This window comes from Cricetulus griseus (assembly GCF_003668045.3).
Source record: "Cricetulus griseus strain 17A/GY chromosome 1 unlocalized genomic scaffold, alternate assembly CriGri-PICRH-1.0 chr1_1, whole genome shotgun sequence".
Lineage (NCBI taxonomy): Eukaryota > Metazoa > Chordata > Mammalia > Rodentia > Cricetidae > Cricetulus > Cricetulus griseus.
The window spans coordinates 170,142,275-170,160,924 of NW_023276807.1; the positions used below are offsets into that span (position 1 = coordinate 170,142,275).

At 42.6% G+C, this 18,650-nt stretch overlaps 1 protein-coding gene across 2 annotated transcripts in view; it reads left to right on the top strand.

Moving 5' to 3' along the window:
• Window positions 1–18,650, top strand: part of Ptprg (protein tyrosine phosphatase receptor type G) — a 663,134-nt gene that overhangs the window by 527,732 nt on the left and 116,752 nt on the right. For both annotated transcript variants that reach the window (XM_027389349.2, XM_027389348.2), the window contains exon 7: window positions 10,026–10,183. In XM_027389349.2, coding sequence (XP_027245150.1) covers window positions 10,026–10,183 — 158 coding nt within the window. The remainder of the gene's footprint in view (window positions 1–10,025; window positions 10,184–18,650) is intronic.

The window sequence follows — 18,650 nt, forward strand, 5'->3', positions numbered from 1 at the left end:
CCCAAATGCAGAAAAGCCTCAAAGCCCATTCGTTAGCAGGTCAGGTGAAAGCAGCTTAGCATAATCATATAGTAAAGCATTTTGCCACAATGAAGAGGAGTGGACCACCAAGCAGGTTGGTCTGTTTGAGAACCAGGAAGTTGGGGGGGATTGGAACAGGGTTTTACAAGATTTCATTGGTAAGACTGAAAGGGAAGCCACTTAGTGATTATTTCAAAATGAAAGATGTGGTCACTTCTTGGGATGAGTGGAGAGTGTTTGTGTCCTAACAGTCAAGTGGAGGCCACACACTGGGACAGTTTTTAGGGTGATTGACATTTTGGCTTTGCACATCTTTGTGTTACATTCTTCAGTCAAAGATGATGATGATTAAAATTCAAAAGTGAGAGATCCAGAAACCTCACAGCAAGACGAGAGAGAAGTGACAGTACTTTTGTAAAATCTTTTTGCCATAACTACCCTTGACAGGCTGTTTCTTCTTTATGTTAATTGCCTATAGACCAATGAAAGAACTGTGTCTGCTTCAGGATCATTAAGACCATTAAGAGCTAAACTTAGATGCCAATATCTGCTCTGCTCCTGGGGTTTAGGAAAAGGAAAAAACAACAAAGTGGGGGGTGCAGGTGGCAGTCTTTTAAAAAGTTCACTTCTGTGTTACCCCATGGTCATTCTACACCCAGGAAAGGTCAAACTAGCCCAGCAGTCATCATGGAATCTACTAAAGACCCTCTGACATTCAACTGTTTGATCCACATGACACACAAACATGTGTAGTAGGCAATGCTGGGAAGTTGGTCCAGTGTCACACCTAGAAAAATGATCCAGCTATAAGGTCCTCTTTTTCCCAGGCTGTTGCCACTCTCTGTCTGTATGTGTCCCCATCTGCAGGTTTCCGTCTTAACAGAATCCACCAAATTGGTTCTGTTGAAGAAGCAAGTAAAAAAGTAATTCAAAGAACTCTAATACATTGCTATTGCTCTATCACTGTTAATGACTGTGGCTCATATCTAAAAAGAAAAATCTTAAAATAACTCTGTGAATCCAAATGGCTAAACTTTCTGAAAACACTTGCATGAATTATGGAAGCATAGCACAAATTCTAGGAAAGAAGACTCCGGGGAGGGGGGGGGGAGAGAACTGATCAGGACACAAATAGTCACTTGTGTCCCTCATGCACCAGCACACCATCACAGAGATAAGCTGCTTAGTTGAAGGCATGTTTCTTGTTTTGTACTCATGAGCTTTAGGCAATCCTCTTTCCACATGGAGTGCCTAGGAAACACTTGTCAAGACACTGACATCCAAGGAAAAAGATGACCCTTCCATGTGGGACAGTTTTATGCTCATTCAAAAGTTTCCTTTATATATTTGCCATCCTGGGTGCTACAAAGACTGGCATTTCACTTGCCTGCAGAGTTGCTTCATGTGTCCATATATTTAGTGTGTTTTCTTACTTTCCACTTGGATTTGATCCTAGTAGCCCAGCAGACATGGAGAATGTTGTAGAAGTTCTTGTCAGTTCAGGCCAACCTGGGTTTGAATTCTGACTCTCCAGTTTGGAAGCTGTGTGACCCAGTGCAAACTCTCTCATTGATATTTCCACTTGAAAAAGTGAGGATAGTGATTTATCTCGGGTAAATGTGTTGAGGCTGAGAAGACATGAGGAATGATGTCTACTGTATGTCTAGAACTCTCTAGACTAGAGCTCAAGGAACTATAATCTGTAGGCCAAATCAAACCTCCTGCTTGTTTGTTCAAAGTTTTATTAGGTCATACAAATCTTGGCCTACTGCTTGTCATTATAAAGAAAGTTTTATCACTCAGCTGTACTCATTTGTTCACATATTATTCTATGGCTGCTTTTGTTCTACAGACAGTAGTTGTCACCAGCTTCAAATATTTGCTCTCTGGTCCTTCTCAGAAAGTTTGCTAGCCTCATCTCAGAGGAAGCTGGAGTTTTGTTTTCTTTATTCATAGCACTGCCCCTATCCAGTGTGTGTGTGTGTGTGTGTGTGTGTGTGTGTGTGTGTGTGTGTGTGTGTGTGTGTGTGCGCGCGCGTGTGTGTGTGTGATCAGATAATATAAATACTTTGTTGGGTCAATACTCACCACATAACAGACTGAACCTTGGTTTTGATCTTGTCCCAATTCTCAGTACTCCAAATGTTTTTCAGGTGAATTGATGAGGGTTCTGTTGGAATGTTTACCTTGAAGCAATGGTGCAGATAATTTTCCCTCTTTTGAATAAGGAAGGCAGTGCTGTGCTGTCTGTGGCTCACTGATAGTTCTGAACGTTTACAGCTCACTGGTGATTTTGAGCATCATAACACGCGACAAAATTTCCCGTTTGAAGTTTATGTTTCCAGCACTTAATTACATGGAACTTTCCTGGAGTGTGCTATAAATGTGCAGCAGCCAGTGCCTGGCTAATTGGCTCCTGTCTTTTTATGGATCCAGGAAGGACTGATGCTTATCTGAATGCTTTTGATCTCAAAATCTTCTAGAAACAGACAGGCTTAAGCCATTTCCAGTTTCCTGGATTTGGGTTTATCAAAACCTCCACCATAGATGTGAGCTGTTTCCGTTTCTTTTCTTGGCTAAGTCCAGGAAGTGGGGTGCTGCATGATCGCTATTTTATCACTAAATAGCATTGTTAACAATAGTGTTTAGACATAAAAGGCCTCAGAAGTTCTCATTCAGCCACCATTCTTTGTCAGTGTTCTACCATTTGAGCAGGACTATGGGAGTTCAGGGAGACATCCTCAACCTTGTCTCAGTGAAATATAAAGAACAAAGGATTTAAGACAATCTCCAGTGATCCACTGATCTCCCTTGGGTGACTTTTATACTGTGTTTTTCTGCTATCCATATGTCACCCTAATAGGAAAAGTGCTGTCACCTCAGGGCCAAGAGCTCAGGATTTGGCTTTGAATATTATTTCTCCCTTTGACCAGATGTACAAACAAATCACTTATTTTCTCAGTGGCTCAGTTTTCTCCGGTGTATGGTGAGGTCTTGGTTTCTCTTGAAGATGCATTATCTTCCAGCACACAGTGTGCCTGGCATGTGTGTCTTCTAGCATACAGTGTGCCTGGCACCACGTGGTGAGCACTTTGCATGAGCTGGGATTCCTTCCTCCAGCATCTCCCTTGTTGACTTAACACTTGTGGCCTGTGGACAGCTGGTGATGTCACCTAGAGTGTTCTGCTTCTACCTTCACCTGACTATTGAAGTCTGATGCTTGACTTCACTGGGGCATACAAAACCTAAAGGAAATGAAGCCAGGCACAGTGATAATGCCTGTGGTTTCAGGCATTATCAATAGGCTAAAGCAGGAGGATCACAAGGGCAAGGCCAAACTGAGCTACAAACAAACAAACAAAAGAAATGTAGAAAAGAAAGGGAACAATGAAGATGTTGATGATAAAAATGGCCTGTGGTAACCAGTAAAGACCCAGAAGGTGGGAGAAAGGAAAAAGCAGATCTGTCATAGCTGTTTGGCCTCCCTGCAAAGGTAACCCTGCCTTGGTGCTTTCTACAGGCAGCCTTGTTTCATCTCTACAGTTGTCCAGGAGATAACAGAGCTGTTAGAGATAGGGGAGCTGATGAGAGATTAGCTGAATTGTCCCAGCTCCCACAGTGGAGCTCTGATTTGAGCCAGGTTGTACTGAACTCCGAGATGCATTTTCTTTTTTCTGACTTTTATTCTATCTCTCATCTCTCTCTCTCCCTCTTTTCTTCTTTAACGGGGTATCAGTTTGTAGTCGCAGCTGGCCTCAGACTCACAGAGATCTGCCCATCTCTGCCTCTGGAGTGCTGAGATTAAAGACATATGTCACTATGCCCAGTCTTAGACTCCCTTTCATTCCACTCTGCTGGGCCACCTTCAGTCATCAACCACTTTCTTGTTTATTGTCTGAATCACTTACTTCTTCTGTACCTTGTTCTTCTTTCGTGAATTAGCTCTTTGACTTGTTCAAAAGGAAACCACATGAATGCATCACCGTGTCAGGTTATAGTCTCCAGGGCCTTACAGGTAGAGAGACAAGCCTTGGAACTGCTTGGGGTAGTCCTGGATTTGTCATTATACAACTGCTGAAGTCTAAGTGCACATCCATTTCTCTGATTGTGATCCTCACATAATTTCTCTTTGTTTTATTTGAACATCAACTTTAGATTAGGGTCAACTGGAATCAGTAACATAGTCAATGAGGCCAGATGGCTTTGCAATACAGTTGTGTGACTATGTCACTATCCCTATCCTCTCTGTGTTTGCATTTGGTGATCTGGGTTCTTCAGGTAGGTTCTTCATCCTATATGTCACTTGACCTCCCTCCCCCCACAAGCACCTCGATTATTTATGCCATTGTGAATAATTCTGGGTTTTCCTCAAGAGTGTGCGTGTTAGGAAGACAGAATAAGTAATATTGCCTTGTTCTTGTTTCCTTTGAATATCCCACTCTTCTCTATGGCTAACAGTGTGTGCTACCATGCTTGGCAAACTTCACAGTTCTTAATGACTTCACTGGTCTCCTCTATATGTTGACTATTCAGCATATTTTATAAAGAACCTTCTTTGTCCCTATGTAACCAAAGCATTGCAAATATTAAGTTATTAACACACTGAAAAATGCAATCAATCAGATGATTATCATCTAATGTTTTAATGATCACATTTTTAATCCAATTATGCATGTTTGAATCTTTCAAATTTTCTTTAATTAAAAATTGCCTCTTGGCACTGCTATCAGAAAGAAGAAATTGAACAGAATGAGCCAGATATAATTTAATGTTGAGAGGGAGCTGCAAGGATAACTGGGCTAGGCTGAGCTTAATGGCTGACCATGACTTTAAGGCCCTCATACAAAATTTCCTAATTGATAAGAAAAATTTAATCATCTTCAAATATACTTCATTTGCATTCAAATAAGGTATTCCTTTTTCCAAACAAACCTCCCCTAACTGATTATTCATATTGTCGTTCAAAATGCTTAAAAAATGAAAGACAGAGTTGGGTGAAATGTAGACTACTTAATACAGTGTGTATTTAATATAAAAGTCATGCATTATTCATTTCTGCAATTTGAATAACTTTGAATTTAGCATCCCTGTTCCTCATTTTTTTCTTTGATGAACAATTAATTATTAAAATATAATATTGTCTGCCTACAGCACCCGGGATCCTTGAAAGTGGAAAAGGAGGCTTATTCCTTTTCAGTTCTTTTATCTAGTAGTGCACAGTACCTGCTTATTATGGTATAATGGAATGAATGGTGGGAGAAGTATAGTGTTTCTTATGTTCTCAACTAGTAAGTGACTGCAATAAAAATTCTTTGGAGTCAAGTTACTAATTAGTCTAGAGGTGGGGGTGTATTGCAGTGCTGATTGGGTGTGGAGCCACACAGCCCCTATAAGATCACAAGACAGACAAGTTTCATTGAACAGCATTTGTGGGCACTCTCAGTGCCAAGTGCTGTTCTAACCTCTTAATTAATATTAACTAGTTACTGCTCAGACTCCGATATCAGGGCACTCTTATTATCTTGTCTCAGAGATACATCAGTTAGAGAGAAGCATAGTAGCTTGTTGGGAGAAGCTAGTCTCGGTGGCTTGGCTGAAGCAAGGCTCTCTACTCCCTAATATCTGCATTATTAAGATCTTCTTCATGAAGAGCTAAGTTCTCAGCTGGAAATGTGTTCATTCGTCTTCCCCTTCCTGTCACTAAGAATCTCACGTTTGGGTTCTGTTGGTCCCGTACCTGTGGCTGAATCAGACTGTGGACAGTACTGGCAGTTCTGCCATGTTAGATCCATTCTCAAGTTCAAGACTATCCTGCATTACACAGCAAAACACTGTCTCAAAAACCAAAAAATTAATTCTGTTATGTACTGTTAACAAAATAAGTGATGAGGGCCTGGAAAGATGGCTCAGTGATTAAGAGCAACCATCTGCTCTTCTAGAGGACCCAGGTTCAGTTCCCAGCACCCACATGGCAACTCACAACTGTCTGTAACTCCAATTCCAGGGAACCTGACAGCTTCACACCAATGCACATAAAATAAAGTTAAATTAGTTATTTAAAAAAATAAGTGATAATGGCACCTGAACACATAGCGTGTCTTCCCTGACCCTCTTGCAAGTCTGTCTATGGCTTATCAGAGTGACATTTGTGTCACATTATGTGGGACCCCTTCCAGAACTTAAAGGTAGAGATAGGCAAATATTGGACAGAAAGCCCAATCCTTTCTACTGCCAATTTTGGCACAGCCCGTGAGCTTTTACAGTGCATCTCTAATTAGGCAAAATGTTATTCCTCCAATATGAGTTACAGTCTTCTTATTAATGCAGACATATTTTGAAGGTGTATGCAATTATTATTAGAATTTAGAATGTCCTTAATAAGATTGTAGAAATGATTGTATTACATAAGTCCTAACATGATATCTTTGATTTTTACCTCTTGGCCTGCAAAACCTAAAATATTTACTATCTGGTGCTTTACAGAGAACACTTGCTATCCTTGCTTAGACACATGGCAAATGCCAGCCTGGGACTCTTCTGTGCTTGCCCTCAGCCAAGGGCTGCCTTGATAAATGAAGGCTTACAGTGGACCAGGCACTATGTTAAGCCCCTTACACCAAGTAACTTCTTAATTGTCATAGCAACCCCGAAGGGTATAAAATCTCCTGGTCACTGTTTTATGGATTATAGAAATAGCTCAGAGAGGCTAAAGCTTTTACCTAAAGTTGCACAGCTTTTAGATATGATTGCATTCCATAGCTCAGGTTAGAGGCTTGACACAAACAAACATCTGCCCTGAAGGCACTAGTAGTCAAGTTGAAAAAGAAAAAGCTCTAGGTGAGGTGTAGGTCCTGAAGGCATTGCTTTTCCAAATTCTAGTGAGGAATTATACTTGAGTCTCTGCTCTTCTCAAGCTTTTAACCCAGGTCTGTTTTTTTCCCATGGCCTTTATCCCCCACCCCACCCCATGCCCCGTTGTAATATTAACAAACTGAACTAAATCAGCAGTTCTGAGAGCAGTGACACTTGGCCTTCAACTCAGCTGTGAACATATTAGAATAGGGTTTTTCTTGAAAAAATGGTAGTATCTCTCCCCAAGCCTCTACCTAGGGCAATCACAAGTCTCCCAGGTGGGTGGAGTGTGTGACCGAATGGAGAAATGGAATTCAGCTCCATCACAGAATTGACCACACCTCGTAAACATTCAAGGCCAAGGCTCTCTTCTGAATATACAACAGGGCCCACACTTGCAGTTGTCACAAGACCATGCAGAACTCCCAGACACATGAGTCTTGCTCCTGCTGCACCAGTGTTCTCTTTTGATATTGCATTACCCCACTCCTTTGGCAGGACAGGTTGCTTCTTCATCTTTTCTTGCTTGTAAGAGCCATCACCTCTTCCCAGAGTCTGGGGCAGTATCAGCTGGCAGGGATTATTTTGTTTCCTTCTGATCGTGCACACACAACCTGTTCACCTGAAAACCTGACCTGGATTAGGCCCCTAGAGGAAAACCGCAGGTTTGTCTGTTCTTGCAGTTTGGAGCTCCTGATCCCAGCACAGGCTGGTGTGATGCCCTACTGCTGGAGGGATACAGGAAAGTGGCAGTTTTGTTGCTCATGATGCCAAGCCCTGTACACACCCTCTGGGGGCTCCAGGCTTTGTGTTGGCTGTTTCATGGACCAGGAAACATGGAGGCAAGCGGGAGACACAAGCCAAAATAGTCCTTTTCCCAGCCAAACCAGTCCCAGCCAAGCACACTTTGATAGGTGGTCCTGTGATTTGGCTCCCTGCTAACCAGGTAAAATTAAAGACCAGACTTGCCAGCGGGTGGAGAGTAAAGCCCTCTAGTTTTCACCTTTTTTTCAACTGGGACCATATTTTTTTTTTTGCATGATTTTGATTGTAAAACCTATGATTTAAAGACTTTTGCATTTATTAGGTAATCTTTCCTTTAAAAAAAAATAAAACTTCTAGGAGAATGAGCTTCTGTTGCTGAACCTCCATGTGTGACCACTATATTCTGCCCTCTTATGACCTGGGAGTGCATATTTAGCTTCTCTATGCCTTGATTTTCACATGGGTCATGCATCGTAAAGTACATACTTGTGGGTTGTGGAGATAGTTCAGTCAGGGAAGTGCTTGCTTAAATATGATCTCCAGAAGCCATGTTAAAAAACAAACAAAAAAACAAACAAACAAAAAAAAACAGCTGGGACAGTGGAGCAAGCTTGCATTTCAAGTGTGGGGATCACACAGATAGGCCTCTACTCTGGGGTTCACTGGCTAGCCAGCCTAGCCCGATTGGTGAGTTCCAGGCAAGGAAGAGACCCTGTCACAAACACAAGGTGAACACTGCAGGAGAACAGGCTGACTTTCAGCCTCTACATGCAAATATTCACATGCATCCACAAGATCATGCATCACACACACACACACACACACACACACACACACACACACACACACACACTTTGTAGACCTGTGTACTGCTATGATGGCCTGTTTCTTAGCTCCCTGGTTTGACATTCCAGACTCTGCGAATTAATTCCCTAATGGGACTGACTTGATGGAGCTAAGTATCAAATAACTTAAAGTTTACAAAGCTCTTAGAACAAAACCTTCTACTTGTATAAAATACTGTGAAAGTGTTTGGGCCTATGAATAGGATATTGCCTAATACAGAGTACAACCCAAAATGTCTTGTTTAAAAAACTAGAAGATTGGTGGCACACGCCTTTAATCCCAGCACTCCGGAAACAGAGGCAGGTGGATCTCTGTGAGTTCAAGGCCAGCCTGGTCTCCAGAGTGATTGCCAGGATAGGCTCCAAAGCTACACAGAGAAGCCCTGTCTCGAAAAAAAAACAAACAAATTCTAGAAGATACTACAGTTTCTGTGATTTTAGTATGTTTTAGTACAGTCTGCCAGGTGCCTACACTTCTGAGATGTGGAAGTTACACTGTGCCTGTGCTGGCTATTCATCATGAATGCTGTCAAACCATGGAAAGAATGTGGCTACAGGCATATAGGTGTGTCTAAATGGCCTCTGCCTCCTGGGCCCTGGGATTAAGGGTGTGTGTTACCACACCTGGCTGCTTTTCTCAGTTTTATGACCAGATATCTGGCTGGCAGGGGCAGGGGAGTTTCCTGTGGCTCACAATTGGAAGTTATAATCCAATACATCAGGGAAGGTATTGCAGTGGGAGCTGCTAGCAGCTGTGGCAACAGGTCCTTAAGATTGTTTGCTCATGTCTGGGCTGACTAGAAAATTGTTAAGAGAGATGCTGTAATTCAGCTAGTTTTCTTCTTTCATTTTTTCCCTTTTTATTCAGTTCTGGACTCTAGCCCATGTAATGGGGCCACCCACATTTAGGGTGGGTGGGCTTCCCTCTGCCCCAGTCAGTCTTCTGTAGAAACATCCTCAGAGATACACCTAGAGGTGTGCTTCAATAATGCCCTGGGTGTTTCTTAATCCAATCAAGTTGACTGGAAACTAACCAGCATGCCTTTGCTGAATTCATCGTGGAGAGTGTGGCCCATTTGGGAAATGATTATCACATTAGCTCATTGGTGGTTTTGTTTATTTGTTTTGTCTTGTTTGTTGTAGTAGTTGTCTCATTTTGTTCCAAGTTTTCTCTCCTGGTTATTAGTTTATAGGTGCTAGGTAGAGAAGGCTTCTGTGGTAAATAAAGCAAGCCTGGGCAGGACTTTTCTGCAGGACTTGTCAGAGTCTTTACTATGTTGGAGAGCTCTTATTCCTGGGGAGTAGAGAGGGACCACGGTGCTGCACCTCTCCTTGCCTTGCCTTATGGAACCTTGTCTGTAAGATATGCAGCCTGTACTGACTGACGGGCTGCCTCATCTTCTGAGGTCCTCCTGCCACTAGGTGGCAGTGCTTCTGAAAAACAGGACAGGTAGGGTGTGAGTGGGCCTAGGGTTTGAGTTGCGTATCTGTGGCGTGTTGTGTTCATACTGTTGTCATCTTCTCACCTCTCTCCTCAAACAGAGAAGGAGACCTTTCTGGATCCCTTTGTCCTCCGAGACCTCCTGCCTGCATCCCTGGGTAGCTACTACCGGTACACAGGCTCCTTGACCACCCCTCCATGTAGTGAAATCGTGGAGTGGATTGTCTTCAGGAGACCCGTTCCCATCTCCTACCACCAGGTAAGCAGTCTTCCCCCATTTGTGCTCTCCATCTTGACTACATTTGTGCTAAATATTTACTATTGCTAGATATGACTAGTTTGGGGTTTTGTTTAATCCTCTGCTTTTTATTGATTTCTTCATATAGTTTTAAACCCAAGAATAGCAGAATATAAAATACGATTTCTCAGTGTTGTCTTCTGTGCATGGCACAGCCAGTGCAATCAGTACCCCATGGCAGCATGGCTTCTGACAGTGTGCCTGCACAGACTGGGGCTATCAGTAGTCAGTCATGGATCCAGGAGAGGCTTACAGGGCCCCACCCTTCCCTATTGGCTGCTGATGGAATCTAGAGAAGGGGCAATCATTGTGTTTAGCTGTGTACCACCAAGGACCCCACTCAATGGATAGTTCCAAACCCATGGGCACACAGATAGTCCTGGTTAAACTTAGTGCCTCTAGAATGAATAAGTGAACAGACATGAACATGGAAAAGGAACCTGTAGGGAGAAAGAATAATTATGATATTAGAGTAAGTGACATTGTTGGGGGGGGCTACAATATTCAGAATCTGCAATGTACATGCATGAAATCGTCAAAGAATAAGTTCTGTAAAGGTGGATAAACAATAAGCTTTAAACATGAAAGAGTATTTTCAACTTCAGATTAACAAGCTGAGAGTTGCAGACATGAGGTGAGACATTGTTTGGGATTTGATCTTGAGGAAATAATAGCTGCTCCACGGTGATAGCTTACAACACAAGTGCATGTGTTCTTCCCATATGTTTCCCTTTCATCATCTTAGAAGGCAGGTATTATTCATACCCTCATTTTATGGTGGAGATAAAGAGACAGTGAAGGGTCAGTGGCTTCCAGGATCACACAGCTGGTAACAAAGCCACCCTGTCTGTTCTCAGGATCATACTCAGACTACCTCAGCTGAGAAACCAGGTGCATGTCCACAAAGAAAGGGGGCTAATGCATCGCTCACTGAGCTCTCTGGACCTCACTTTTTCTCACTGTCAGAATATCTAAGCAGATCAATGTGACGATGCAAAGTTGTGTTTCTACTCAGTTTCTAAGGTTTCACCTGCAATTGGCTGGATTCAGGGCTCTGGTTCTGGGTGGCAGGATATGATGAACGAAACAACTTACCCCATCATGACCAGAAAGCAACAGGCAGCAAGGACAAGTGGGGGAATGCCACCAAAGGTACATCACTGTGACCTCATCAGAGGGTTAAGCCTGTAGATGAGCTGGCATCCTCTTGAGCCTGTTACTCATTTCTCAGTAGTGCCCGCATCTATGGCATGGTTCACCTGGGACTTCCAGGGAAAGCCATGCTATTTCTGAGCAGGCTCCTTACATGTGAGAGTTGGATCAGTGACACAAAAGCATTGTGAGATGGGTACTGCCCTAACATGGCACACACAGGGCACTAGAGTATAGAGGCATTGGGTCCCTACCATGTGAGGACCCCACAACCATGTGTTTCTGACCCATTGCTGCACTGTTTTCTTTTGGTTTGGGTCTGAGTTGACCTCCTTGGGAGGTAGGATTCAGGCCAATCAGTTAATCATGGGGAGAAACTGGTGAAATGAGACTGGAATTGGCACACTGGCTGAGGAAAAGTAGCCACCAGTGTGGTGAGGCCCTTAAATCACATCCTGGGGATTGACAGAATGAAGGGGAGACTGTTTGGAAAGCATGTGTTCCTTGTCAAAAGTTCAACCTAGAGTCCTTAACATAGTTCAGTGGGAAAGCCACTTGTAGTCACGCCTAGTACCTGAGTTCAATCTCCAGGGTGCACATCATGAGAGGAGTAAACCAACTCCCACACATTGTCCTCTGACTTCCACATGCATGGCCCTCCAAAATAAATAAGTAAATATAATTTTAAGAAATTAAGACTTCAGCTTGAACTGGGAAAACATAGTAAGACAATCAATAGAACATAAGGAAGTAGGATGGAGCCACTAACCAGGACTGTTTGAAATGAAGGGCTCTTGTGAAGCCCTTCCCTACCCAGCCACTCTTGGAGTTGTGGACAGCAGTGAGACAGAGGAGAGGGGAAAGTTCTAGAATGATGTGCTAATACCGGTACTTAACTAAGAACACAGGTGATGAGGTTTTGATCTTGGGGGATAGTCCAAAGTTTTCCTAAAGCAGAGGGTAGAGACTACGGAGTAGGAGAAAGGGTCAGATGGCTCTCTGCTTAGATGTGGTTCTGGCTATAACAGAGATGACCACTTCAATAAGCCCAAGCAGACAGCGTATTTTGGAGAAGCAATAGTCAGGGCGTTTTGAGGTGAGGCTGTGTGAACCTTCCTACACTGAACTGACTTCTAACTAGCAAGCAAAGCCTGGGCTGTTTTGTCTGTCTTACCTCCTGAGGTCTCATAAACCAGGGAGCTTCTTGCATGACTTTGGAACTGATCCCATACTTTGTCAGAGCTTTGTTCCCTGTTCATTTGCTCTTGGTTTCTTGGTCCACTATGGTTGTACTAGTCCCAGTTGACCCTTAAGGTCAAGAGCTGGCAATAGCTGGCTAAAGCCAGGTCTTCCATCAAGAAAGGATGCCCAAAGATGTGTCTGAGAACTCATCCAACAAAAACCTGCCCTTGAGTCCCATACTGTCCCTAAATAAGCCAGCAGAGGTGCTGGGTAGTGTCCCAAAGCATCCAGTATTAACCTTTCTCCGGTTACAAGGAGCAGTTGCTGTAGGAGAGTCAGCAATGCAGCCCTTTATCTCCTGGCAAAGCAGGGTGGCATGGTGCCAGCTAACCTGGATTTTTCTGTTGTTACCATCTATTTTTCTTTGAGGATTTTTTTTTTCTTTTTAATTCACACTATGCTAGAAAAGGAAGGACTAGCAATTTGGTTCCTGAACAGGATCTGCCAGCTGCAAGGAGAAGATGAAATAGATACGAGTTTTCTTCCTAATGGTGAAGCCAACATTGTTTTGTTTTTAAAGAAATCAGTCCAAATATTTATTTCTTTAGGGTTGAGTAAAGAGTGTGGTTGATTTTTAAAAGGGTCCTTTTTGTTACTTAAGATAAATGCTTCTGTCTTCAAAAATGCTTTAGCTATTGAAGTTAAGTAATACGAATTTGCCCACTTTTTTTTTCTTTTCTTTTTTTTTCTTTTTCTTTTTTTTTTTTTTTTGGGGGGGGAGGGTTTCTGGTGAGGGGTGACAGTTGGCTAGCTCAGGACATTTGAAGGCCATCAACATATACTGAGTTGTTTTGGCAAGCTACAAATATCTAATAGGTTCAAACAAAGCACACACTTTTGGGGAGTGGATGTCTGCAGAAGTGTTTGGATTTGAAGCATTTGACATTTGGAAACCAGAGCTTTTAGAAAGTGCTTTGTTGATACCTTTGTGCGCCTTGGAGCTCTAGAACAAGGACATGCAAGGAGAACAATACAGGCGTTTGCTTTGCCTTCCCTGGAAGGGATTGTGTTACAAAGAAAGAAGAAAGAAATTGTGCTTGCTTTCTAATTCTTATTACCAAATGCCTGCAGATAATGCTGCACTTTTATCAGACCCTGCCCTACACCAAAGTCTCAGTCCCAGGAGAAGAAGACTGGCTGGCTCCCTTTCCCTATGGCTGCATGACTCCCTGTTGGCCAGCTTTGCAGAGGCCACAGCTGTGATACCCAACCCCCACCCAAAAGGAAAGTGTCAGCCTTTCTACTCTGCCATTGCCAGCATTCCTTGTAAAGCCAGCACAGAACGCACATTTCAGGGAGGCAGAGGGCAATTTGGAAAAGTCAAGTGGTTAGGAATTTTCTGCTTCTATCAGAAAGAATGCAGCCCAAGTCTTTAAGATCCTGTTCGGCTATTTCTCAGGATTCTCTCTCCCACTGTGAGTGCCTACAAGCAGGGAGCAAGTGTGTTCTTCCTAAGATGTGGTCATCAGCCCAGGGGTAGGAGCTGGGGATGTGGATTTTTTTTAAAGGCTTGCAGAGCACCTGAACAGCTTTTTACATTACTTCTTTTGTTCTTCCCTGTGAATATACATAGGTGTTTTAACCAGCTCTTAGCCACTGAACTCAGCTTCCAGCTTGTGTGATAATGTAGATCCAAATGTGGTGCTTTTTGATGGAACCTAGACATCTTAGTTGACCCATAGTTGGTGTGTTTTCTTTGACTCTGCTATCCATCCATTGTAAATACCAGGCAAAAGCCATGGGACTGGAAATATGATTCAGCAATCAAAACACTTGTTGTACAAGTATAAGGACCAAGTTTAGATCCTTGGAAATCATAAAAACGCTGAGTCAGCACAGTGTTCTGCCTGTAACTACCAATTTTGGAAGGCAGAAACAGGAGATCCCAGAGCTAGCTGGTTATCAAAACCAGCTTTATGGGTGAGCTTGGAGTTTGATTGTGAGAGACTGCCCCATTGAGTAAGATGGAAAGAAATGGTGATTGATTCCTGACATCAATCTCAGACCTCAAGTGTATGTGTGTGTGTGTGTGCGCGCGCGTGTGCGCGCGCGTGTGCGCGCGCGCGTGTGCGCGCGCACGCGCACGCGTAGTGAGATAAGAATGAGAGAGAAATGGTAAATAAAATGATGCCAACTCCTTGTCATCCAAACAAAATGATGGCATTGCAGTCTGAGTCTGGAAGTTTCAAGAAGTAGGCCTACTTCTTGGAGTCAGCTGCCTATATAGTCTTTCTTTACACTTTCATATACATATATATTGTATGTTGAGCACTTTCTCTGATGCTGAGTCTAGGACACATTATTCTTGAGTTCACCGTCATAGGATCCACTTTATTCTGCAGCAGTCTCTGAAATGATTTTTCTTTGCTCATTGTCACCATCAGACTGGCTCCTCTAGGTTCAAATATGGCATTGCCTATTGTTTTCTCCAGCATGGTTTTGTTTTATTTGAATTTTATGAGGGTGGGTCTTTGCCTGCACACATATCCATGTACTACATGAACATGGTTCCTGGTACCTGAGGAAGCCAGGAGACAGCACAAAATCTCCATGAGTGTGACTTTGGAGGTATGCTCTCTAATAGTCAGTAAATTTGAGTGTGCCTTTAATTAGTCTGCTTTGGATGTTTGGCCCTCCCCTGTTTGTTTTCCTATCAGTGGACTAGATGGGAAGGGACAGGCTTATCTGCATTGTCCCCTTTTGACTGTTGTTAAATCTGTCAGAATAATTAAACCATGTCTTTGGAGTTAAGAGGTTATGCTTTGGAGGCTAATTGTCTTCAAATGGAGAGTTCCATTCCTGACTCCATTTCTCAGATAAGTTTCCCTACTTATCTGTGCCTCTGTTTTCCCATCTGTAAAAACATAATAAAGGTGAAATGACTAGACTTATGCCTCACAGGAGAGGAACAAGCTTGATGGCCTTCCTGTCTTCTTTATGAAATGATCACATAACCAAAGGACAGCCTGATCCCATAGAAATAAAGAAAGCCATGTATGTTGTTTAAAATGGACACATTGAAAAACTTAAGAACAGAAAGTAATTTTAACAGAGTTTATCCTAGTATCCTGAACTATTACTTTAGTGTGGACTAGCTAATAGAAGAGCATGCGTAGCCCATGGATGTCATAGCATGAAGGCTATGACAGCTGTGTGTCAGGTACTCAGTACCATGTGATATGCAGTCCATGTGAAGAAAGAGAAGTTCTAAATTGTGGGGTGAAGATGCCATGATTATCCAAAAGAGACTGCTTTCCTCTTTAATTATCTGAAGGTGATTTCTTTATGTGGAAGGCCTTGCTGTAATTGCCTTGCTGTAAAAGTGTCTGAGCCACAGGAAGGACGTGGCCTTGCATTAAGCTAGCAAGTCCCAGATTTCATTTTTTGCAGCTGTGGTTCAGAAGTACAACCTGAGACGCTCAGGGTTATTAGGAATTTAATATTCCATTGTCACTGTCTGTTCTGTAATGAGGCAACAAATAGGTCTCACCCTCCCATTCCTAAAAGTTAGAGTAAAACTGAAGTGTCTCCAGGACCTTAGACGAAATTTGTCCATTCCTAATGCTGCTCCCTGGGTTTTAGCTGAGTTAAGCATGGACTCAGTTCTTTTGAATTGCTTCTGTTTCCCACCCCTTAAAGTATGGCTCATACCAGTGTTTAATGGTTCCTAATTCTATTACTTTTTATTTTCACTAATCTCTCCCCTTCAGGCTCAGTGGTCCCCTCCCCACATCTTGTGGACCAAGAGCCCTAGCTACACACACATGGCATGAATAGATTTCAACTTTCCTTTGATTCAAACTGACAGATTAAAAACTAATTATTCTCCGAAATACTTTTATAATAAAAACTAAGTTGAAATGATTTATATATTCTTCCAGCCAACACATTTTCGATTCAAGGTTAAAATTGTTCTTGTAACAGCACCAGTTAAAATGCAATTACAGCTCCCCAAGCAGGAATAAAAGAAAGAAGTATTTTATACACTCTCTTCAAAAGTTAAAAAGTCAATTTGATATTATAGAAATAAAAACTTTCATTTATTTTTACTAAATGATAAAGACTTCATTAGTTACATTAAAGTTAAGATAAATCCGAATGTGTTTATTACCTCCTCCTGGAATTAGCTCAGATGGATAGTGGGGAAGACTTTGGGATTTGGAGGGCATTTTCCCTCTTAGCTGCCATCTTGTTCATGCCACTCTACTGGCCATATGTGGTTTCCTTTCAGAACACAGAAGAGGACAAAGAGATGATAGGTTCCTGCCTGAATTGGCCTAAGCCTTAGCTAATAGGGATTGCTGGGGACAAATTATCCCCACACTAGGTTCCTCCACTGCTGGCTTCTTATTCCCTGGGTCATGCTATGGGCCTGTTAATAAGACATGGTGTGGTTGAGAGAAAGTGAGCCACTCAGACATGGGTTTCCAGTCCTTGCTTCACCCTTTGGTTCCTTGGTGACCTAGACAAATTATTTAATGTCTCAAGGGCCAGCTTTCTAATTGGCATCAGTAACAATGACTGCTAACAGGAACAATGGCCCCAACCTCACAAGACCTCTCTTGTGCATGCTACTTTTCGTATGGTGCTTGCATATCATAAGAGCTTGGTAAATCTTAGCTGCTGGGGTCAGTGTTTGCTTTAGTTACCACGACTAAGGCAACTCATAAAAAGAAAGCACTGAACTGGGTTCTTACAATTTCAGAGGCTTGGTTTGACAAAATAAGTACTAAAGAGAATGAGGAAAGAGCAGGTATGCCATAATTTGTTGTTGTAATCATAGAGTACAATCACCATTAGCTGTAGTCTTCCTAAAATAAAAATAATTATAGTGATAACAATATTTATTGAGTAATTCCTTGTGTCAGGAACTATTTCAAATACTTTATATCTAGCAACTCATTAAAGAGTTAGAAAAAGCACAAAAGGTAGGCAGCATCGTCATCCCTGTTGTACTGTAAAGTCTCAGAAGCACAGGATGGGTGGGGAGCTAGAAGACAGCTTGAAAACATAAGGACCTGATTTGGATCCCCTAGTTAAGAAGCCAGATAGAACAGGACATGCCTGTAACCCCCCCACACTGGGGAGGCAGATGGGGGGGTTGCCGAGCACTGGTGCCAAATTGCTGACCTCTGGGTTAGTGAGAGATGCCTTCTCAAAAAATAAAATGGAGGGAGGTCAAAGAAGGCTCCTAACATTAACTGCCAGTCTCCACATTTACCTGCATGTAGTCACATAGGCATATACATTTATGCATACACATAATACACACAAAAAGAGGAGGAGTAAGTAAGTTGGCCACACCTTTGTCAAGTAGGCTAGGAAAACAGAAGTTTGGACCCAAGTATTAAGAGTGGGAGCTTTAAAGGTGGTATGCAACAAGGCAAGCCAGATCATCCAAAGCGGGAGATTGAGGTGATATGCACCAGAGCTGGAGCACGTTGGAGTACACAACTACTAAATTTTTTTATTGAAGATTTATTGAAGTTTTATTGAAGATTTATTATTTTTATTTTATGTGTTTGAATGTTTTGCTTGTGTGTATGTGTATACCCCACATGCATGCCTGGTGCTCATGGAGGGTAGAAGAAAGTGTTGGATCCATGGAACGTGATTGTAGATGGTTGTACACTTGCTTGTGGGTGCTGGGAACCAAACCTGGGTCATCTTCAAAGGTAGCCAGTGTCATAACTGCAGGGTCATCTTTCCAGAGGCCCAGTGTGTCACTTCTAACCAGATACAGGAGGTTCCAGCAAATCAAGGATGAAACATGAACACTGGTTAGAGGCCTAGAGAGGCATGTCTGCCTGATTGGCCTGTGGCTTTAGTGTTACTAGAGACTGTCACATCATACAGCTCCTCCTCTTCTAGCCTTGTTTGGCTTTCCCTGGACAACTTAAAATATATGTGAAGGTCAGTAGAGTTCTGGCCCAGGTGATTTACTGCTCTACTGGCAAAATGAAGCATGCAGACTTTTCCCCAGTCCACGAATTAGGGAGGTTTCTACTCTGTCACCAACTGTGGCCATTACCAA